General features: G+C 35.5%; 1 protein-coding gene across 4 annotated transcripts in view; it reads right to left on the bottom strand.

The window, feature by feature from the left end:
* Window positions 1-25,024, bottom strand: part of Pdss2 (decaprenyl diphosphate synthase subunit 2) — a 280,419-nt gene that overhangs the window by 154,173 nt on the left and 101,222 nt on the right. For 3 of the 4 annotated variants that reach the window (XM_071613166.1, XM_071613167.1, XM_071613165.1), the window contains exons 2-3: window positions 22,746-22,805; window positions 11,332-11,463 (exon numbers count right to left, since the gene is read on the bottom strand). In XM_071613166.1, coding sequence (XP_071469267.1) covers window positions 11,332-11,463; window positions 22,746-22,805 — 192 coding nt within the window. The remainder of the gene's footprint in view (window positions 1-11,331; window positions 11,464-22,745; window positions 22,806-25,024) is intronic. The other variant, XM_027928359.2, reaches the window with a different exon arrangement.

Genomic DNA, 25,024 nt, shown 5'->3' with positions numbered 1-25,024 from the left:
AATTTGGTCTTTACCAAACTATACAATTCAATATCATCAAACTCAGAACTTAAAAATTCATGCTCAGTGCTGTGGATAGATGTTGAGTTGAGTAAGAAAGTATACTTAGGACACTTAATCCAGAGGCTCCCTAATCTTGAAAAGAACATGGATTCTACGTCAAATAGGGTTTGAATTCCAATTCTGCCTTTGTTAGCAATATAAATTGAATAAGTTACTAAATTTGTTTAAACCTGTTTCCCCTCAAAAGTCTTTTCTTAACCATGTTGTGAGGAATAAATGAGTTAATATATATAAAGAACATTGAATAGTACTAGACTTATAGAAAACCCTAAATGTGTTAACTATATTAATTATATTTCTGTATTATTATTCTACATATTAACTATATTTCTATATTATGGTCAGTTTTGTACCCAGCAGATGCTCAACAAATGTTTCCTGAATGAATCAATCAATAAGCAAATGAACAAATCTAGCACAGTGAAAAAATAGGCAAATAAATCACTATAAGATGGTTAAGAAGTACCTAGAAGTTTTGAAATATAATAGAGGGTTCGATGATGGAAGAGGTGGTAGGGTGAAAGATGACTATGATGGGCCCTGACCTCTTGAAGACTTACTTGACCTACTTGAGAAAACATGTACATAAATCAGTCATTACAAAACAATGATTGTTTTAAGAATTCACAGAATATTCCCTCTAGGTTATGGCTTTTCCTAGGATATATGAATCCTCTATCATCATGAGTAAATTATGTTTAACTTTAATGCTAAAACTGAGGAGTTGAGAGGTGGGACTACGACTCACATTATTTCCTCATCATCTTGGTAAAAGCCACTGTTCCTTTGAAGCCAGCCTCTTCTGGCATTCTGCATTCATTGAAGTCTTTGGCATTTTTATCAGTACTGCTCTCCTGGTTGAATCCAATCATGTGAAACCCACCATGTACTTTCTATTTCTACTCAAGTTGACCTCCACAGTACTCTATGAAACCTACTCTTAGGCATTACTGAAACATCCGTTCAGAACTGTTCCACCTCTGAAATCTTCAAGCATTCTATTCTCTAACTACAACCTCCTAACTTCTCAGCTGTCTCACTGCATTACTAATTCTGCTCTTACAATCTGACTCATCATGACCTCCAGTTCCTTGATCATTATTTTGCCCCTCATTTTGGGCCCCCTCAGCCGCATTTCCTATCTGATCAAGCCTAGGCAATTACAAAAGATCAGCTATGCTCTTGCAAGTACCCTTTTCTAAGATGGGCAAAGAGAATCCCACACCATGCTTCTTACTTCTGTTGCTATGTCAAGGAATATATACTTAATCCTGTAGGGAATGGAATGCAAATGAAGTATTTAAGATCTTCTACTCCATGTAAAAACTTGAGAAAAGGAGGCAATAGGGAAAACAAAGACTCAAAACAGGAAACATTGACTCAAAATACTAGCAAATTCAGAGAGCAAGGATGCTAAAGATAGAGGTAACTATCCAAGAATCTGCCCTCTTTGCCTTTATTATCTGTGCAAACCATCTATGCAGTCTTTAAGAGCATAGTGAGAAAAGACTTCCTCAGGCACCAAACCACCTATAGATGCCAATTCTGACCTAGCATCTTGTATGAAGGGAGTTATGGATTACTTGTCTTTAGTTAAACCAAGGAATTGACTATGGACATGGGTCAGTTGGTGGACCCAGTAGTGAACACAGATATAGCTCTAGCAATGAAATTCTAGAAATTGTATCAATAGCATCAAGAATGCATACATTATTTCCTTACCTTGCCATTGAAGTTAAAGATATTTCTTATTCATATTTACATTTTCCTCAATGTGCAGTCCTGCACCTTGCAGACAGAAGGTGGTCAGGATAAGTTATATTAGATATGTACAAAGATTTACATACCACTAAAGTGATAATGTTGTCCACATTAGTGTCATATTAGTTAAGCTCCTGGTATGAAACCCATTATCACCTCCATTTTATAGATGAGCAGAGTTAAGTTACTTGCTTAAGGTCAAATAACTAATGCTTTACAGATTTGAAACATCCCAGTTCTCTGGCACTTTACTTGTGTCTCTATTACAACCCACTGTTTCCTAATAGGGGTGCCCTGAGTTTGGGCCCAAAGGATCAGTGTTAAGTCATGAAGCTATAGAGCAGACTGCCACTGGCTTTTTTTTTTTTTTTAAGATGGGGTTTTGCTATATTGCCCAGGCTGGTCTCAAACTTGTGATCCTTCTTACTCATCCTTCCAAGTAGCTGGGATTGGAGGCACACACCACATTAGACAATTTAAGTGACTATAGGTCTTCTATCACAAAGAACTAACATTTACTGATGAATGTTAAGAATTTAAGCACTGTTTAAGAGTTAGAATAGAGACTGGACACTCACTTTGGCTTTTTACTAGTCAACTTAACACCCTCCTTAAAGAAAAAAAGATCTTAAAAAAGTTTACCATTAACAAAACAATTTATGCAGGTTTTTTTTTTTCTGTGATGTAGTCAGGCAGGCTAATCTATATCATGTTATTTATATACAATAAACGAACTCTCAGCTGAGTCGATTAGTAGCTTAGCCCACCTACTTTTTGCTGTTAATTATACTTGTTTTGTAAGAGGCTGATCTTATTTTGTGTTTTTCTAAAAGCTCTGGTGAAGTAATGACTTCTGATGTACAGTACATTGAACATAAAGAGCCTTCCCCTTCTTGCTCAACATATAATTGCTGCATTTGTGCATGCTGTGTAAGTTGAAAATAACAATAAAAAGTTAATGAAGAAAATAAGTACTGCTTGTAATGAATTAGTAATATTGCTAGATTTGTGTATGGAGTTTATTTTTATTGTTGTAAGTGGAATACAATCAATAGGAATACAAAACCAAACTGCTTATGCTTTCATTTCTTGAGATCCGTAGAGTAGCTGAGATATCTTTTGAAATTATTTTCAACAGCTGACACTAAGTTCAATTATTTAGCATAATCATTCAAAAATCAGTCAATATATACTCCTCACTTCTAAGGTTTTTATAGTACAATACAATAAAATTTTTATATAGGTTTTCATTGTTTCACAAGTACAAAATAATTTTGAGATAATTTAAAATATACAAAATAATATAAATGCATTCTTTATTTAAAAACTAAAATATTACAAATAAAGTTCCCTTTGATTATTTCCTTATATTTGCTCCCAACCACTGTTGTTATCAGGTGAACAAGCTTCCCAACCACTGTTGTTATCAGGTGAACAAGCTTTCTTTTAGACTCTTTTATGCAATTACACGTTATCTTAAATACAACAACCAATATATCTATTTTTTGAATGTTACATATTTCTATATTGCTTCTTTCATATTTATGTAATTGAGCCCTAAATAACTAATCAATGTGTTCCTACTAAGTCTAATTTCTTTTTTAAAATATTTTTTAGTTGTAGATGGACACAATATCTTTTAAAATTGTATTTATTAATTTTTATGTGGTGCTGAGAATCGAACCCAGTGTCTCACAAGTGCTATGCAAGCACACTCTACCACTGAGCCACAACCCCAGCCCTAAGTCTCATTTCTTAAGATGTTTTTTGATCTGATCAATGCCCAAGGGAAACACTGTTTGCTAATTTTGTTTGGCATTTTTTAGTACTAGACAACTCGAATGTGCCTAGTGAAGGTGAGGATTGATAGTCACAGCCTATCGTTAATATAATTAGAAGTCATCAGTTGCTAACTAGTACCATATTAAAATGATAAATTATGGAGTATAATATTTACAGCTGAGACCAAGTCCAGCCAAAATTTACAAGTTTATAGGGAGACAACAACAGCAGCAAAAACCTTCCTCTCTTTTCACAGCTATTTATATTCTCTACTTCCCTTCCTCAGATTATTTATTTCACATAGGCCTCTAAACACTCTACATCTACTTCCTTTAACACCAAGTTAGATTAATTTTCACTTAAGGAAAAAGTAATGTTAAGATCAGTGGCTTGATTTTTTTCTAGATCTGACATATTTATAATGCGGTTTGTGACAACTTCTTAAAGCCCAACAATTACCTAAGAATTTATACCATTACTTTGAATAATATACCAAGTTTAGTGAGCACAATTGTTAAGAAATTAATGGTAAAAAAACATAGATGGTAAAATATCACTTGGCTTTATCCCTGCTTTTCTTAATTAGAAAAAAAAATCCACAGTTTATACATTTTCCTAGGATCATAGGATCAAAGAGGCCAAAAGATAAAAGTTCAGTTCATACTAGAGACTCTAGGACTCTTATTCTAATAGCAGGATGTACTTCTAAGCTACCAACCTTTCATATCCTTTGTCTGTTTGTGTCATATTATCTTTTCTTCCTAATTTATAAGATCTTACTGATTTGTAGATTAAAACTTGGCCCTTGGTCATGTATACTGCAGAATTTTGTAATTTTGGCATTTGTCTTTTGACTTTATGGGAACTTTTTCCATTGAAGAAATTATTGCTTGTGCAGTCAAATATGTTAATCTTGTCATTTATAATTTCAGACCTCTTTAGAAAGGTCTTCCCTGCTCCAAGATTAAATACTACTAGCAATAAGAAGTCAGTCGTGATCAAATAGTCACCAATTGCCACCTGTGTGCTGGGATAGTATATGATCCTCTGTGCAGTTTAACAGCACATAGAGACACAGTTTTCTATTATCCATATTTCAAACAAATATAAAAATTTTCAATCTATAATGTTATTTCTGTGTGTGTGAATGTGTCTCAATGTATGCTAGGGATTGAATTCAGGTCTATGAGCATCTTAGGCAAGTGAGTGACATCCCCAGCCCCTTCAATTTTATTCTTATTCATCAGCTCATGTGCCACCCAGAAGTCACATAAGTACTAGGATAAAAGTGCTTGTTTACAAATAAAATTGCCATGATTTAACATGTCATTCTGTATTCTGGACACCAGGCTATCTAAAAGTACAAATACCAACAATCACTTTATTTATGACATATTGACTTTTCATTCTCACATATTCAAATTACATTTGAACTGATCTTTAAAGAAAAAGAGCAAGATTGGCAAGAAGAAGGTGGCAACACTTCCCTAAATGAACATATGTGTCCCAGGGCATTGCAGATCTGTAATTAAATTTAGTGGTCTTGCCTCAAAATTGGCAGGTATGCCTTGAGTTTCCATGTGGCCCAGCGAGTTGCTCTGTTTCAACTCTGACAATAGTGGGTACACCACCCCTAAAGTAGTCTTCACAGTAACTTATTCTCTTCCCTCCGCTGCTTCTAGGAAATGGAATGAAGGACAACATAAACCCAGAACAGTCTACAAACTATTAGAAAAACTTCAAGCCTTATAGGTACCAGAAGGGAAACCACAGATAATACAGGGGAGTAAATAAATTGTAGTAAAAGAAAGAATAGGTTCAAACATGAAGGAAAAATTAAATTAAATTAAAATTTAAAAAAAAAATCAAGAAAATAAATATTTAATGCAATTTAAGAATTCCACTAGCAAGGTGCAGTATTATGTAGGATATTACTTCAGACCATAGCAAGGTAGGAAAAAAAAAATCTCAGGTAGGAAAAAAAAAAATCACTTGATATTCCACAATTTTTTTTTATGTTGGATTTTTTTTGTGATATTTCACTAATACTTTTCCTTTCTTTAAATGTCATATTACAGGCTGGGATTGTGGCTCAGTGGTACAGCACTTGCCTCACATGTGTGATGTGCTGGGTTTGATCCTCAGCACCACACACAAAAATAAACAAAATAAAATTAAAAGAAAAAGTTACATTATATATAATACTTCACATAATAACATGGTTTACATAATAACTTGTCTTAAAAGGTAAAACATATGATATGATTCAAATGTTTGTTTTGGTTTAGAACATTTATGTTATACCTAAGATCCAGTCATCCAAAGATTTAAATGAACATGATGTCCAAGGCACTGGTCAACAAAGGTGCACAAAGCCAAGTACCTGCCCTGAAAGAGTGATGGATCTCATGAAGGACACAGAGCAACATGACAGGGATCTGGAATAACAAGAGGCAATGCTTACTAAACAGTCTCCATAACAGGTACTGTTTAAAGTGTTTTAAATATTATACCTTCTTCTCTTGGGGCCGGGGGTACGGGAACTGAACCCATGGGTGCTTAAGTACTGAGCCACATCCCCAGCCCTTTTTTGCATTTTATTTAAGGACTGGGTCTCACTGAGTTGTTTAATGCCTCAATAAGTTGCTGAGGCTGGCTTTGAACTCCTGTTCCTCCTGCTCAGCCTCCCAAGTCACTGGGATTACAGGTATTAGCTACCACGTCCAGCATATTATACCTTCTTTAATCTGCCCAACAGAGCTTTGTAGCAGAGAGACTAACTTGTCCTAACTTGTCTAGGGTCACACAACTAATAAGTGATGGATGGAATAAGGATTTGAACTCAGGCAACTTAAAAATCAATATGACATATTTCTTTCCCTACTTGATCACTTCATGTTGAGACCTCAGAAAGTCAGTTCACTTTTATGATCCTGTTTTCTCATTGGTGAAAGTGTATTTCTACCTCACAAAATTCCCATTAGGATTCAAAGTTAGGTACTCTGAAATAAAATAATATTTACCGAACTTCTGCAGGATTCCATAAGATGCACTGCTGAGAGTAGTTAAAGGGTTCTGAAGTCAAATAATCAGGAAAGGACATATCTTCTTAGAGGTTCAGGATGTACCAAATGTACATAACTCCTGAGAATTCTGAAATGAAGAAACCTTTTTAACTGTTATTTACCTGACATTCTCATGCTTATTTGACCATGGGACTTTTTGTTTGACTGCACACAATTAGACCTTAACTCTGGGCCAGACTTAGGGAAATTTGGCGGAAAAAAAAAAAAAAAAAGCATGAAATCAGAGGACCTAATGGGTCTGAGAATAGTTCAATTTTTAACCAAGCCTTTCAGCAAAAATCCCTCAACCCTCCAAATCCGTGTTTTCCTTCTCAACTCTTGCCTAACTCACTGGCTGATTTTCTATCTTTTGGACCTCCGTTCTCAGGATCATCTTCTAAGCATCAGCTAATTATGTTTCATAGCACAGACATATTAATGCAGCTAAGGCATTCATTTGTTTGTTTTTACAGTGTTCAGGGTTGAAGCATTGCCTTATCCCCTATATGCTAGGCATGTACTGGGAGATGTACTTCCCGTCCTTACTCATTTAATTCTTAAAAATCATTCTCTGAAGTACATGCTGAAGCAGCTAGTCCATGGTGCAGTCTATTTTCAGATTCCAAGTCTATTCTCTGCCTCTTTAATGGCTCCCCACTGTTTCTCCACAACAGAGCCCTGATTTCAACTTTTCTTTTCTATCTCATCTCTTCTTCTCTATTCCCTACTATGTGAGTTTGCTAGGATTATGAGGGAAAATTCTGTTCCAGGCAGGCTTCTCTCCTTGGCTTGTAGATGGCCATCTTTAGTTCACAGGGCATCCTCCCTGTATATGAGTGTGTCTGTGATCAGACTTTCCCTTTTTATAAGTACTCCAGTTACACTGGATTAGGTCCTATTCTGATGGCCTCATTTTAACTTGAGTACCTCTATAAAAAAATCTATTTCCAAAAGGTCACATTGTGAGTTACTAGGGTATAGGGATACAGTTATCTTTCATCTTAAATGTGTCACTTCCAAGATTATATGCTTAAGGAATATTACAAATGCAAGATTTTTATGGTCAGAAAATAGTATCACTTCTACTCATACTATATTGGCTACATCTCAGTCATAAGACTCAGATAATCCCGGGAGTGCCTAGCTGGGTACACAGGAACTATACTTGTTTCAGTCTCTTTTGCCACAGTGAAGGTGTTGGGAAATTTCAGGGAATGAAGGTAGAAGGAAAACATTCTTAGTTTGTGGTCTGTTTTCAAATGCTAGTTATACAAGAAAAAACCAAGCCAGTTCTTGTAAAGCAACTGAGAAAGTTGGACCACTAGTCAAAAAAATTCACCTGAATTTCTTTAAACTTAATAATCATGTTACATTAGAAAAGTTTATTTTTGATACCATGTATTTTATATTATAATGATCTTATCTTTTGTACAAAAATAAAAATATTCTACATTAATAAAATGGGAAATAGTAAGCATTTTTCCCAATTATGGCTAGGGATACTTGAAAATTTAGTAATACTTTTTTTTTGAGTGGCTTTACAATCAATATTTTAAAAGTTAGGGTTGGTAAAATGAAACCTAAACTAATGGTCTTCTCAGTAAAAGGCTATGGTGGATATTTATAGTACATTTTTATAAATGTGGTTCTCTTGCCTGTTTTTCAAAGTGTAGTTATTACAGTTTAGCCTAACTTATACCCCTTTTGGCCACTATGTGACAAGTCACTAGACACATCCACAGCACCAGCTATATCCTTAGGCCAAACAAAAGAAAACACCTCACTTTTGGGCCCTTAGGTGATTTACTAAGGGCCCATTAGATGACATCAAAGTCAAGTTTATGAGAGAAAAAGGCCAACAATGTAAATCCCAATAGTTTGGAAGTGAATTAAAAAGCTCCCAAATCAGTACTTCTCTCAAATGTTAAATAATTCACTGTGGCATTATAGATACAAGCCTCCAGCAAAAGTTACACTTGAACAATTAAGGAAGCAGAAACCAAACAAATGACTTCAGGGGTAGAGAAACAAATTAATGGTTTCTCAAAGTACCAAATTACTTTTTCACATTAACAAGTGTGTAAAACAACCAAACACACCAATGGCTTACTAGATTAAGTTTGATTATAGAAAATAGCCTGGAATTATATGCAGAACTATTCCCTAAATGTATAGGGAATTCTATATACTTCAGTATAAAACTTACTTATGTTATTTGGAAAATTTTTATGTCCATAATATATACCTTCTTTTTCACAAAGTTCTTTTACTCAGATTGCTCAAATTACAACCATCATCTACCAATTTATGTTATGGGAAGGATCAGAAGCAATGTAATTGTTTTTTAGAGGCTGGATAAGAAATCAGAAACATGGGGTAACATCACAGTGTACATATAGATTAAAAACCCCTCAAGGGTAGAATGGCTACACACTTTAGAATAAAAACAGGATTTTAATCCAACTCTACCACTTTCTACCTAAAAAATTTTCATCAAGTTTTAACTTGAGTAATGGTTATCTCTTCTATAAAATGAGGATGATTCACTTACGCAACCAATAAATACTGTATCGAGCAGTACTTTCCAAAGGTTATTAAAGATAATTGCTGGTACTCATTATACATATGTAGTTACCCAAATAATACAAGTAGATACAAGATGATAAGCAGATATAAAGGATGTTAGGTGATATGAAGTTCATTTGCTTTCCAAGGATCAAAGGGCTATTAGTATTCATTCTAAATCTTTATGTATTTTCTCCTATAACCCCAACAAATCTGAACCACGAGTTTCTACAAAGTTTAAAGGCTAAAATGTTGAGCTCCGATTCCAGTAGGTATCAGGGAAGAATGTACATATATTAAAGATTTCCCAAGCTGCCTTCAATTTGTAAGTTTTTCAAAACATTTTGTGTGTGTGTGTGGGGGGGGTGCTAGGGATCAAACCCTGGGCCTCGCACATGCAAGTGCTCTACCACTGAGCTACATCCCCAGTCTTTTTTATTTTTATTATGAGACAGGGTCTAAGATGCCCAGGCTAGACTTGAACTTTTGATCCCCCTGACTCAGCCTCTGGGTAGGTAGAATTACAGACAAGCATCACTGAACCCAGCTTTTAAGACATCCTTATACTAAGATCGTTTTTGTCATACCAATTTAATAACTAGTATTAATAACTTGTAGAGGTAAAATAAATTATGTGAAAGAGAACAGAAAGATGGAAAAACACAAGAGATTTAGAGAGAAGAGATCCAGAAGTAGAACTTCGCTTTCCCCATTTGCTAGCTATGTCACCTGAAAAAGTCTGAAGTTTTAAAAATGTTTTCAAGAGAAAAATGAGTATAACAACTCCTAGCTATTGAATATTATAAGGATCAAATGATAACTGTCATAAGAATAATTAGTAACCTGAAAGCATAAAACAAATATAAATTATTTCCAAATGAGTAAGAACTGAAAGTGATCTCCAGATACCCTTTCTAGGGATGACACTTATATGGACAAATAAAGACAGATGTGTAAAATGATACTGGCCAAAGGAGTGGTCATTTTTAGCCTCTCCAGTAATTTTCTTTGCTTGCTTGTTAATGAGAAAGGGTCATTGGACTTCACACATGGCAAGTAATAGTCATCTCGAAATAGTATACAAGAAAATATTTATGGATAAGACTGCTAGAAGTAACAAAAAATCATAGATATGTATTGATTTTACAATAAATAAACAAGGTCAATTAGCCATAAGTCAAAGTTTCTAGAAATGCTTCTTTTTGTGAGAAAAACTTCCTTGTCATCATGTTTTTAGGGTGGTTTTAACTTCACATGCCAAAGTTTACTCGCAGATTGTTACTTCTATACAAGCTGTTAACCCAATGCCAAGCATATTGTTAGGATTAAATCAAATTATTGCTGATATACTCTTACTAAAAATATATGCAGTTTTTAAAAAAAAATTAAAGATTTTAAATTTATTTTATATGCAGAAAAAATGAGTGAAACATGTTTATAAATTTACTTTTTATAAATGTATAAGATATAAAAATTTCTTATTGTAGTAACCTAGTAAAAACCCTTTTTCGGGGCTGGGGTTGTAGTTCAGTAGTAGAGCGCTTGCTTGCCTCACATGCGTGAGGAACTGGGTTCAATTCTCAGTACTGCGTATAAAAAAATAAATAAAGGTCCACTGACAACTGAACAAATATTTTAAAAAAACCACTCAAAATCAAATAGAAAGAATAGCACTAAAGTAGACTATTTCTCCTAAAATGGGAGTAGCATTAGTCTTTATACAATTAGATAGCACTCTGAGTAGGTTTAAAAATCACAAATCTTCAATTAGGTGACACAGGCATCTCTACAGAGATGCAGCAGTCCATTATGGGAGAGGGGGGTAATGAGAAGAACATTTTAAATGCTCAAGGTAGAAATGAAAGCATTTGATACAAATGTGTGGCGAAATTTACGAGAGGTATACACGGAGCTGGCCAAGACTATTAGACTCATTAGGAACAGCAAAAATCCATTTTTAGAAACCTACAATATATTTTACTCTGTCTTTGAATCAGAGAGTGACAAAGGGCTAAACAGTGATTTCCACTGACCTGTATTCAGTAAAAGAAAACACAATCTAGAGAACAATATTGGAAGAGTTATTTCTTCTTACCATGAGTAGATCCCACTGACTGTGTCATAGTTCTGTGAAGTGTTCACTCCGCTGGGCCCAGCTGCTTTCGAAATAAGCAGCACCACCAAGCCCCTCAACTGGAGGTTATGGCGGCTGTCATGCACAAGCCCCCTGCCAACAAGTAAAGGGAAAAGAGGATTAATATACCTTCACAGGATCAGTCAGACCAAGTTAGAAAACTGCTATGAGTATATCTAAATTTTAAAACTGGTCAATGGGATTTATTGAAAAGAAAGGGATGGGGAGGAAGGAATTCAACTGAGAAAGCAGGGAACATAGAAACGACTAGAGAAATCCATGTCTGGTTTTAAAAAGTGATACTTGAAAGTTATAAGGCTTGATGATCTAGTTCTCTCTGGATCTTTCTACTATCTCTTTCCTTCCTTCCTTCCTTCCTTCCTTTCCTTCCTTCCTTCCTCCCTCCCTCCCTCCCTCCCTCCCTCTTTTGTTGTTGTTGTTATTGCTGGTAAACTCAGGTATAGTATGTATGCTAGGTAAGTGCTCTACAGGAAGCCATAGTTTAAAGTGTTTTGGTAGTTGATGGCAATTGTAATAGAAACTGTATGGCTTGGATGAAGCAATACTATTTGGTGATGATAGTAATAAGAGAGAATGGTAAAAAAAATTATTTGTCTTTATGGTAGAAAAGAAGTTTAGAGAATGAAAGGATTAAAAAAAATCCAAATGACTTAAAAATGCATTTAAGTAAATAGAAATGAATGCCATCAGCAAAAATCTTGTCATTTCCTATTAATAGGAAAGCATCATCATTCTAGGCAATAATAAGGCTTTAATTTAGGATGTCATATTTCTTTTGTTATGAGGATTGAACTTTTATAATTTCTGCTATAACTGGGGCTAGCAATACTTTCTAGAACACATTTTCTTTTTAAAGTGTTGCAAATGGTTGTCATAAAAGACTAAATGGCATCATTTAAAATGAAAGAAAATGGGCAAAATGTTAAGATAAATTAATAGGTAGAAGAATGCCTTTGTGAGTACTAATCAAATAGATTATGTTATAGCATAAATAAATAGTATACAAGTATAGTTCTTGAATGTGGTAAAAAAGCAATGCTAAAAATTAGTATTGTTCATTGAATTAAGACTTAGTTTTGAAAAAAGAATCAACTTAAGTTAATGAAGTTATCATAACCAAAGATAATGAGTTAATATATTACTTAAAAATCTTTGCCTCTCAAGCTTCTGAACAGAAATTTGTAAGAGGTCCCTTTTTACGCTTCATTAGTTTCAAAATAAGACAAATCAGGTTCTTTGCAAAAGAACAACTTTACCTCTTTTACTGGTATATCTTACCCTTAACCAAGCAAGTGATCTTCAGTAATTAGAAAGGTTAGTAATTTTAAAAAAGAAGTTTTCATTTCCTAGGAAAATGAAGTTAAGGTAACCAAATTACATTGCAGCAGAAACAAAATATGAGAAAAGTCCTAAACTCTTTATTATTATTTAACAAGTTGCCTAAATCTTATGGATCCAAATTGTAGGAAGGCTGGAAAGCACCCTGTGGGGAACAAGAAAATGTAAAATAGGATCTTGTTCTAAATTTTTTGCTTGTAATTGCAAATTTTAACTAAGGCTATCAAGTCCTCATTTTAGGTATTACCTACAGTGAATCTTTATGCATCCTTTCTTTTAAAATATTAAAGAGAAGGTTTGAATAGATCTTTAATTCTAGAAAGGCAAAAGAGGTAGGTAAGGCTTTGTGTGTGGGTGGATGTAGATGTGGATGGGTGTTGGGGTTGAGCCTGGTCAGGGACGAGGGATATGATGATACAGTAAGAACCCTAGCAGGTGAATTTGGAGACAACACAAATCTAGTCACACTGAGAAACTAGGTCTAGCAACAATTTTGACAACATTTTCTCCAATCTTCTTAGAGATGGGAACCTTCACAGGGGATTAATAATAGCATCAGTAAACACTTATCTAATGCTTTATGTATTTTAACGTATCAGGAATTGTTCTACATGCTTTACTATATATTAACTAAATTATTTCACAACTCAAACAGGAAAGTACCACAATTATCCTGATTTTATAGATGAGAATGAAGCACACAGAAATATTGAGTGACTTTCCCAAGGTACCATAGCTGATAAGTAGTGGAGCCTTGACAGAGCCAGGCTCTGACCAGGCAAATAGTTAGTTTTAAGGTCTATAGACACTCTTTTTTTATATATTTATTTTTTAGTTGTAGTTTGATACAATATCTTTAATTAATTACCCCAGCTCCTATAGACACTCTTAATCATAATGCAAATAGTGACTCTATATCTGCTTCATCTCATGGACAAAACTATTTGCTAAATATAATTAGAACAGTAGGCTTTAGAACCAGACAGGCTTATGTCTGAAAAATTCTTTTTGTTATTCACCAGCTGTATTACTTGAAGGCTGTCAACTCTTTTATAAAATGAGAGTAACAATGTCTACTTTCCATACTCATGGTGGGGAAGAGATAACAGGGATAAAGCCTATAACTCTGTGAAGCATATGGTAGGAGATCAAGTTATCAGTAAATTACATTCTCTTTGATGCTTTTTTATGATCTACTTTTTTTTCCAATTCCTTCCTTTCCTTTTACTCCTTGTCTCCTCCCATCCGTCTTCCCCCACTCTACTTGCATATAGAATCTCCTACAAATATTGTTCACTTTTCTCCCTTCCCGAAGGACAAAAGTTACGCCACTCTTCTGCAAGCATCACTATCAATGTACTGAAAAGGTCAGGAAGAAAAACAAATGGATACTAGCTTAAGTTAATTAAATAACTGTTTCTAAAAGCAACTTCTTGACATTCACTTCATTAACACCTTCAAAAACAGTACAGTATACAATAGAATATTACTCAGCATTAAAAGAGAATAAAATCATGGCATTTATAAGTAAATGGGTGGAGGTGGAGAATATCATGTTAAGTGAAGTAAGCTAATCCCCCCAAACCAAAGACTGAATGTTTTCTCTGATATGTGGATGCTGATCCATAATGGGGGTTGGGGGGTGGGGACATGGGAGGAATGGAGGAACTTTAGATAGGGCAAAGGAGAGGGAGGGAAAGAAAGGGGGCATAGGGATAGGAAAGATGGTTTAATGAGATGGCATCATTACCCTAAGTATACGTATGAAAACACGAATGGTGTGACTCTACTTTGTGTACAATCGGAGACATGAAAAATCTGTGACTACTATGAGAAATGCATTTTGCTGTCATGTATAACAAATCAGAATAAACAAATTTTTTTAAAAAGTACTGAGATAAACTGATGATGCCCACAACTCAAAAATTAGCTCTGATCCTAAGAAAGTAAGAAATTTTGTTTCTCAGCATAAAAAAGTTCCTGGCATTCTAAATTTAAAAAGATAATATGTTTCATATAATCCAGGTCATATTTTACCGGGAACACTGATCTATCTACTATCAGTGTCTCTCTTTAAGGAGTTACATCCACAAACAGGAGCATATCCAGAAGATGGTAAAATCACATACAGGTTGCAAAAGTTTCAGATTTAAGGACTATGTAAATATTCCGAAATACAAACAAACAAACCCCCAAATTTGAAACATATGTGGTTAAGCATTTTGAATAGCTCAATGAATGCTAGCTTAGAGAATGGTAAAGTTGGTTTTTCAAATTTATTCAGTCAAACATGTACTGAATGCTGATTACATGTCAGGCATGGTACTAAACAGGCAGTGGAGGACATAATGACAAGCAATGGTGAGCTGTGGTCTCCCTTGTTGTAGATAACAGTCTGAATGAAAAATATCATGATTAAATGCAACATGAATTACTTTTAGGGATGAACAGGGTTATGAGAGCAAGAGACCTCCAGGAGATTTAAAGAAATGTTTTTCCTCAGGAAACTTGGAATGGAACCACCATTTGACCCAGCTATCCCACTCCTTGGTTTATATCCAAAGGACTTAAAGTCAGCATACTACACTGACGCAGCCACATCAATGTTTATAGCAGCTCAATTCACAATAGCTAAACTACGGAACTAACCTAAGTACCCTTCAATGGATGAATGGAGAAAGAAACTGTGGTATATAAACACAATGAAATATTACTCAGTCTTAAAGAAGAATGAAATGATGGTATTTTCTGGTAAATGGATGGAGCTGGATAATATCATGCTAAGCTAAATAAGCTAAGTCCAAAGAAAAAAAGGCTAAATGTTTTCTCTGGTATGCAGATGCTAATTCACAATAAGGGGGGCAGCAAGGGAAGAAAAGAGGTACTTTGGATTGGGTGGAGGGAAGTGTAAAGAAGGCAAACGGTAGGGGGACAGAACGATAGTAGAATGAATCGGACATTATGACCCTATGTGCATATATGATTACACAACTGGTGTAATACCACATTGTGTACAACCAGAAGAATGAGAAGTTATGCTCCATTTATGTATGATGCATCAAAATGCATCTACTGTCATGATTAACACGATTAACTAGAACAATTTTTTTTTAAATCTTCAAAAAAAAAAAGAGGATGTGGGAAGAGACAGGTAAGAGGAGTGTATTTACAGCCCAAGAATGGGCATATCCCTGGCTGAGAACATTGTATGAAAGGAGGTTAGAGACAGATAGGGATTGGACCACATAGGTTGAACAGGCTTTAGTAACAGTTTTGCTCTTCATCCAAAGAGTAATACAAAGACACAACAGCATTTTATTAAACATAATCAGATATTTTTAAAAAAATCATCCTCTCCAAATCCTCTCTCCTCAGTGTAGAAAAACAACTTGGCTGGAGAAGAGAGGAGGAAACCAAGTGGGTGTGAGAATCCAGATAGAAGGCTTTTACAATATTCAATGAGAAACACGGGCCAACTTGGTGGACATCTTGAGATGTCTAACCCTAAAATAACATTTGATTCAATTCAAATGGACATTGCGTGCTACACTGTCCTAGAATTTAGATTATGTAGATATATCAGTAATTTTAAATAATTTTATTCTGAAAGCCTGTAAGCTGACTATTGAGGGGAAAACACTTCTTTCAAAATTCTACTCCAGATCTATAACAGATGAACATATCCTAATAACTAGGCAATTTCGTGGACATAAAGATTGAGTAGGTGAAACTTCAGGCAAGCCAGCTCCGTTCCCTTCTCACATTATGCTTTCCATGGCTGACTGCGATGCTCGTGCCTCATCATATCTTTCCACACTATTAACCATTTTTCCTCCTTAACTCAATCCTGTAAGTATCTCAAGTCCTCAAATCACTTCTATGGCACTTTTTCAAATATCCTCTCAAATTTCATTTCAACACAAACGTACAAAGTATGAGGGGTACACAATGAAATATGAGCTGTAAGAAAACAGCTATAATAGTAAACTCATAATATATTTGAATATGTGCTTAATATTATAAAGAAAAGGTAACAAAGACAGTAGAGTAACAAACAGGTTATCAGTACACAGAGGAAAAAAGAAAATTCCTTATTGCTGGAGGTGGCCCTTATGGTAGAAACTGAAACATGGTCAAATTTCCTTGAGTAGAGAATATAAGATGGGATGGTGCTAGAGATACTGGAATGGAAAAGGGTTATTTCAGGAGTAAGAAACAGGATAAGCAGTGACAAGGAGAAGAGAGAAAAGGTTCAAAAGCTGTGGAGCTATCCATTCAGGCAACACATGCAGGTGAATAAGCCCATGAAAAGATAGTCTAAAGAACAAAGGGACTTCTCTCTCCTTTTCCCTCCCACCTCTCCTCCCTGTTTAATGTTAATCTTCTTCTCATGCTCTTCCTCCCAGGGGAGGGGAGGGGATGGGGGATAGTAGAGGATAGGAAAGGCAGCAGAATACAACAGACACTAGTATAGCAATATGTAAAACAGTGGATGTGTAACTGATGTGATTCTGCAATCTGTATACGGGGTGAAAATGGGAGTTCATAACCCACTTGAATCAAAGTGTGAAATATGATATGTCAAGAACTATGTAATGTTTTGAACAACCAACAATAAAAATTAAAGAATAAAAAAAGAACAAAGGGACTAGGCTTGGGTCTGCAGGCAATGTGGAGGCACAAGGATGATTTGTCAGCAAGACAATGGTGTGATTAGAGCTAAACACTAAACCTGGTATTCTGGGCCTAATACCATTTACTCTGGCAGTAGAATGCAGAAGGTATACTGGCACCACCTCCTCCACAGAAAATCTTAACTAAGCTTCTCCAGAAATCTTCACCATAATTGATTTTAGGACTGTCAGCAGAAGAGTCTCTACAAAAGAATTCAATGTAAGTAAACTTCCTATTTTCCTGTTGCTCTATTTTACTGGGCCACCGGCCTGGAAGAAATCAGCACTCCAGATGCTGAACGCCCCTTTACTAGTTTTTCACAAACATTTATCCAGTATAGTAGTTTGTTAAGGTGTGTTTGCAAATGCAAAATGTGATTTTAAAAAGACAGAGCCTTTAACAAGGGCTCTGGCCTTGAGCTGGGGCTTCACAGAGATGTCTACATTTTTAAGATAGGCTACCAATTGGGCTCCATGGTAACAGCTGGCAGGGGGAGGAAAGAAAGGGGAGAAGAAGCTCTCCCCTTCTCAGGTGTTGTCCTTGAAGGGTTAACTTGCCCAAAACAGTGAAAGAAAAAGCTGCTTTTATGTGAACTTCTGCAGACTAGGAACTTCTGCCCCCCACCTTACCCGCTGGGCATAAAGTTCTAAAACTACCTGAACTCGGAGTTCAGACAATTAATTGATTATAGTGAAAGCTTTACCCTCTGAACCTGGCTGCAGCCAAATAAAACTGTTTTCCTGCTATCTTTGGTGCCTTGCCTCATCTGTCCCCTACAACAGAAGGAAGGAGAGAAGATTAGTTAGGAGGAGCCTGGTTCAGTAGCCCAGGTGGGAGGTAATGAGGGCTTAAATTAGGGTAGTGGCAAAAAGGGATGGAAAAGAAAAGCTGAAGGATGGCAGCAGCATGGAGATGGGACAGGCTGTTCTGGCCGACTGACTGGGGAAGGGAGGAACTGGCAAGGAATGGAGAAGCAAAGGAAAGGCAAGGGCTGAATTTAAGATTCAAACTTGTTTGTTGGAGGTGATAATGCTGCAGTTAGTAGAGAAAGAAGAGGAGCTAATGGGGAAATAATGAGTTCAGTTTTGGACATGGTAACTTTGAATGCAAGGACTTCCAGATGGAGATACCCAGCAGGCAGCTGGAAATGCTATGGATATAGATTTGGGAAGCATCTTCACAGAAGTGATGGCTAAACGGTAGGAATTGATGGATGAGTTTCTGAGGGGGAAGAGAAGAGAAAAGGGAAAACAGGGAATGGAGGGGGACAGCAGAGATAAAAAGGGAAAGAAAAGAAAGGAAGAGAAAAGAACCTTGGAGAATTCCTATGCTCAGGGGACTAAGGAAGGGTGAGTAACAACACAAAGGAATTCATTACTTCTATAAACAGACAAAAGGGTATCCAAGACACAGATAAAGAAGCTTGTACACACCTGGGCAATGGAGGCAGAGAATTCCAACAGTGCAGCATACAGAAACTGAAGGCAGTAGTTGACTCATTCATGGGCACTTATTATAAACCTCTAGTTTGGCACTTAACACACTCAGAAATAAAAGCGATAATAACACTGACATAGACAATAACTGTAACATACTATAATGCTAGGTATCTACTGTTCTCTCTCTCTCTTTCTCTCTCTCTCTCTCTCTCTCTCTCTCTCTCTCTCTCTCTCACACACACACACACACACACACACACACACACACACAAAACAAACAAACAAACAAAAAACCCCAGAAAGTAATTAGCAATCTCTCTTCACAAATGAGGAAAATTAGCAAGGATTAGAAAAGTTCAATAATTACTAGTCACACTGGTCAAGATTTAAACAGAATCTGGACTTGACAGTCCAGGCCTGTTTATGCTTCACAGCTTTGCTATTTAATTATTGTTCACAGGACTCCCTCACAAGGCTACAAGAACCTTGAGAACACTCAAGCATAGTCATCTGGGGGTACCCTGCACCTAAGCAGAGTAACTGACACAGAAAAGATCTCAGGAAAGTGAAAGATGAGTGAATGAACAGCTTCAAGGAGTAGGGCAGTAGGCTCTCCATCTTATGCATCTCCCCCCCAAACAGACCTGTTATTATGCCCAACTTTCTCATGGCTCCTTATTATCCATTTGCCAGATTCAATCATTTGGCTCTGCAGTTCTGAGTCCCTCTTCTTAAAATATAATGACTGCTTTAAAAGTCATAGCTAAACAAGAGAAATACCCCCAGTGTATTCTTTAAAATACATGCTGAAAGATATTTTTTATTTTAATACTATATTAAAAAATTACTTTTAGTAAAAATCATATCTCATTAAAGGGCCTGTTCCTTAAGTTTTAGAGAGAACTCAATACATTGAAGTGTTCCTTGTGCCTTGTTTTTCACTTGGGAGAACTGAGTGAATCCACCACTGCAGCTGTGCTCCTGAGAGAATGTTGCCCTTTGAACAGAAGGCAAAGGTACTTCCAGATGAGGAGCACAGGTGATATGAAAGAACTGGGGCAAGGGAAGATGCTTTTGAGATTTATTTATTCAGAATTCTAACTTATACAAATAATCTAAACTACAATCTTTTGATAAAGCTATAATCTAATATTAAATAAACAACTTACCATTTAATAAGGGATCATCATTCTGACACAGGCTCAAAGCCCCCTAATGTAAAACTAAATGAAAACAATCACCTGTGAGAAAGAACTCCCTACAGTGCTAAAACCCAGAGGTATAGAGTGTGTTTTACTATTTTATTACCCCACTTTTCATACGTCCAATCCTAATAAATCTATCCAGAAAAAGCATTAAAATGGATTTTAAATTCAAACACATGAGGTAGGTAGATTGATAAGATGCCTAATAATGCTTATGACTGTGACCTTTAGCTAATTTTTTTTTTTTTTTTTTTTTGGTAAATTACATACACACCTATATTCCCAGCTACTCAGGAGGCTGAGGCAGGAGGATCACAAGTATGAGGTTACCCTTGGCAACTTAGCCAGACACTGTCTCCAATTAAAAATATAAAGGGCTTGAGATGTAGCTCAGTGGTAGAGGGCCCCTGGGTTCAATCCCCAGTACCACAATAAATAAATAAAATAAATTACATGCAGACAACTAAAGACATTGATGAAAATACGTACAATTTTTGCCAAAGAACCTGAGGTATACCCTGGTCTTTTCTAGTTTTAGTTGTCTTAAAAATTCTAACTGCAACCTGCTAAAATTGATTTTGTAACCCACTGATGAGTTGTAACTACAGTTTTTTGAAAAACAGTGGTTTAAATCATAGAATATGATATATTAAAAGAGCTAGAAAATAATATAAAATTAAATTAAATTATCACCTTTTAAAAACAAACCTGTCCATACAATGGCACAATTTTTTTTTTAACTAGTGCATTGTAGTGATATGAACAGCAGCATATAATAGTTGGGTTCATTTTGACAAAATCATATATGCGTAGAATCTGATTTACTCCATTTCAGTCCCTGGAGCCCCTAGGCCTTCCCCTGTTTTTCTACTCTACTAATCTTCCTTTCACCTGTTTATTTATTTATTTATTTATTTTTGTGGTGCTGGGGATTGAACCCAGGGCCTTGTGCATTCAAGGCAAGCACTCTACCAACTGAGCTATATATATCCCCACACCATTTATTTATTTTTATTTGGTGCTTTATAGGTATACATAAGGGTGGAATTCACATTATATATACTATATGTACATTTATATGTACACATAATATGTTTTTGTTAAATTCATTACACATTCCCCCCTTCCCATCCCTCCTATCCCCCTCTCAATCCCCTTCTTCTACTCCACTGGTCTTCCCTACATCTTTATGATATCATATCCCCTCCCCTCTCTTCATTTTGTTCTAGCTTCCTCATAAGAAAGAAAACATTCAATCCTTGATTTTCTGAGTCTGGCTTATTTCACTTAGCATGATGTTCTCCACTTCCATCCATTCACCAGTAAATGCCACAGTTTCATTCTTCTTTATGGCTGAGTAAAACTCTATTGCGTATATATACCACATTTTCTTGGTCCATTCATCTATTGATGGGTATCTGGGTTGGGGCTCCATAATTTGGCTATTGTGAATTGTGCTGCCATAAAAACACAAATTTTGTGTTACAACAAAGCAATACTGCAAATTTATTGATCAGTGATAGAATGACTACCTAGCATGCAAGAAGAACTGGGTTTCATCTCCAGCATCACAAAAATAAAACAAAATAAAATAAAAATCAGGATATGACAAAACATTTAAAATGTTAAAGAAAAAATATAAATCTAGATACATAATAATATCTTGATTATGTTTGAAAATATGCACACACATGCATAAACAAAGAAACCCAAGGTCAAAAACTAGAAATAAATACGGTGAAAGTTAACATTTTACACCTGGGTATCATTCTTAGATGCTCAATACACAGAAAGTTCATGCATTTTTCTATGTGTTTGAAATGTGTTCTTTAAAAATGAAAAGAAACACAATAGGGAAAAGTAAAATATTATCAAGGGGTACTGAGTGTTAGTGGATTTTTAGTTTCTGGGTGATTTGTTTTCCGAACTGCATACAACTCACTGATCTCTTTTTCAGTCTGGAGAAAAAGCTTTGTATTTTTAAAAACAAAAATTTTTAAAGGTAGATAAAGTGTGTTTCTCATTGTAAGAAAAAAAATTAACTCATATTTAATGAACCCCAGAGCACTAGGTTGGGTATGTTTTTGGTTCCCATACTTCACTTTTAATTTTTCTAAGATTTAGTCAGAGGGCCAAAGTTTAAATGGTATTAAAGAAGTGGGCTCAGTAGCAGAGCACTTGCCTAGCATGTGTGAGGCACTGGGTTTGAACCTTAGCACCACATAAAAATAAACAAATAAAGGCATTCTGTCCATCTCCAACTTTAAAAAAAAAATTAAGAATGATAAAAATTTTTAAAAATAGTGTTAAAGAAGTTATGTTTAAAACACACACATTTAGCAATTTGATGACGGTAATATTAGTTATAAAAGAAAAAAGTAAACGCTTATGAAAATTGTTTTAAAGCACTATAGTTTGAGAGAGACTAAAAATGGTCTGTATGTCATAGATTTTTATATAAAATTAGCAGGAACACTGAAGGTTAATTTCCATTGACAAAATGACCCAAATTGCATTATTACTGCCATATCTATCCTGAGACTAAATTGTCCTAGACTTGAAACAACTTTTAAGGCCTGAGGTGACCAGCCTTTAGAATCTGGGAGCTGTAGCAGTCATTGACATGGCTCCAGGGCCACATGCACATCCCATTCGAATTAAATTCCTGAGGGACAGCATGACCAAGGAATTGCCTCACCAAAGTCCTCCCGAAGCTGCAATTAGGTTTGATAGGCATGTGGCAGAAGACGACAGGTGCCTGGAAAAAGGAAAAAAGAGAAAATAGAATGGGGGTAGGGTATAAGGTTTGTTGAGACAGGGAAATCAAGACAGGAGCTTTTCAGAATGGTTACTAATCACTAGTAGTTTACTAAAATATGATTGAAATAAAAAATATTTAAAATGATATACTAATACTAATTGATCACATTTGCAGTTAGATGTGCCCAGCCACCTTGGAATTGAACATACCACCAGAAAATAACAACGGCAAAGATTTTCCCCACTGAAATGATAACTGAAGATTTTTTTAAAGTATTAATGGAAAGAAATGAGGCCATTTAAAAAAATAATATATTTATTATATTGAAAACTCTTTAAATGATCATATATAGTGATTTTTATGCACAGACCCCTTTTTTTCACACTTTTAAAAAAATCAATTTAGGATTGAGGCAAAGGGGTAGAAAAATTGAGTGTTGGAATACAGGTATCATTACACTGTGCAGACATGCAAGCCTCACACTACCACTCAAGCAGTGACACTGACTTAAGAGCTAATGTGCTGTGAATTACACTTCCCACTACCACAGCCCGTTTGTGCAAAGAATAAATCAACCTGATGTGAATGAGTGTTTCCTAAGCACTGAGTGCTTTTCTGAATGCACAGTCTCAGTTTCAATAGACTCTGTCACTCAAAAGCAACAAAACAGCTCTCAGATTAATTTTGTATCATTTTCTATGGTTTTACTCACTCTTGTAAGTAGTTATGTTTTTATAAAAAGAATGCTTCAAAGTAAGTAATGAGTATTTAGCTCTTGAAGTATTGGTCCTCTTAGCTAATGAAGGGATTCAATTGTACAAAATCTAGAATATTTGTACTTGAACAAATTGAAAAAGACAAAAATGTAGAAGGTCATTCGATTTTCATTTACATAACACATTACTAAGAGACTAAAGCCAAATGCAAAAGACACAATAGCAGATGGAAGCCAGCAAAACTCAGCAAGTTGGGGGGAAAAATGATGTTATACTTTACAGAGAAACAGATAATACCTCAAGGGCATGTTAGGGGGAGGGGGGAACAGCAAAGCAAATACAACAGATTTTAGCAGGAAAAGTGTGTTTAAAACATTACTGAAAAAATAAGACATAAAACCATATTACTGCAACATTCGGAAGTGCAAAATTTTTAAGAAAATCTCATTTATTTTTCAAAGTCAACAAAATTCAAGATACAGGAGGCCAAGACAAAGGGAACTACAAGGAACAGGAGTGACAGAACAGATAATTTATGTTCTTTTTTCCATGTAAAGAGTTTCCAACAGAGAAAAGATCCCATGATTGGCTGCCTAAGTTCAAACCCATTAGCTCTCATAATCACAAATGTTGCCACCCAATTAACATTAAGACCTTATAGATGTCTAAAATAGCCACCAACAGAGGCAATGAAAGGGAAGGATTACTATAATAGGAGCATCTTTCAAATTATGTGTGTCAACAGAAAAACATAATCCAATTTTTTAAAGTTTCATTTACATGGCACTTAATAAACAGGATGGCACCTATTTAATGAGGATATACCAGGAATAAATTACATACAGGTTATCTTAGCAATGTAAGTCTCAAAAAACATTTGCTCTATTCTGGCAAGTTAAAGAGAGTCTGGGAAGCTCCCTGAGGTAGAATTTCTAATTCACCACAGTGTCCCCAGTTCTTATGTGTGCCCTCTCATCTGACTGAACAATAATTGTTTGAGGTAACTGTCATCCAGTTTTCTGGTAAGGATACTGAGGATCACAGGGATACTTTTTTTTTTCTCCCTATCAGTTACTATCATCAGATATACTACATATTTATAGAATATAATTTATTTTGATGATTTGTCTTGACTAGAATATGTTACTGCATGTCTACTTGACTACAGTTGAATTTCCAGTGCTTAAAATGGTGCCTGGCATACAATGATATTCAATACATTCTTGTTTAATGGATTAATAATATATTCCGCCTGAAAGTATAAAGCTGTATAGCATGGGGTTCAATTTAGATGTCTATCACTGGAGTTCATATTACCCCGAAGTGGAGATAAAGAATACGGCAGAATTAAAATTCAGAGAATAATCAGGAAATATGACTAAAAATTAGGGCTTTAAAAAGTGCCTTAGGCTCAGGATGCTGAGGCAGGAGGATCTCAAGTTTAAAGCCAGACTCAGCAACAGCAAGGTGCTAAGCAATTCAGTCAGTAAGTAAGTAAGA

Source organism: Marmota flaviventris, chromosome 6, assembly GCF_047511675.1.
Source record: "Marmota flaviventris isolate mMarFla1 chromosome 6, mMarFla1.hap1, whole genome shotgun sequence".
NCBI lineage: Eukaryota > Metazoa > Chordata > Mammalia > Rodentia > Sciuridae > Marmota > Marmota flaviventris.
The sequence above is the reverse complement of the archived record's forward strand: the minus strand, read 5'-3'. Positions and strand labels throughout refer to the sequence as shown.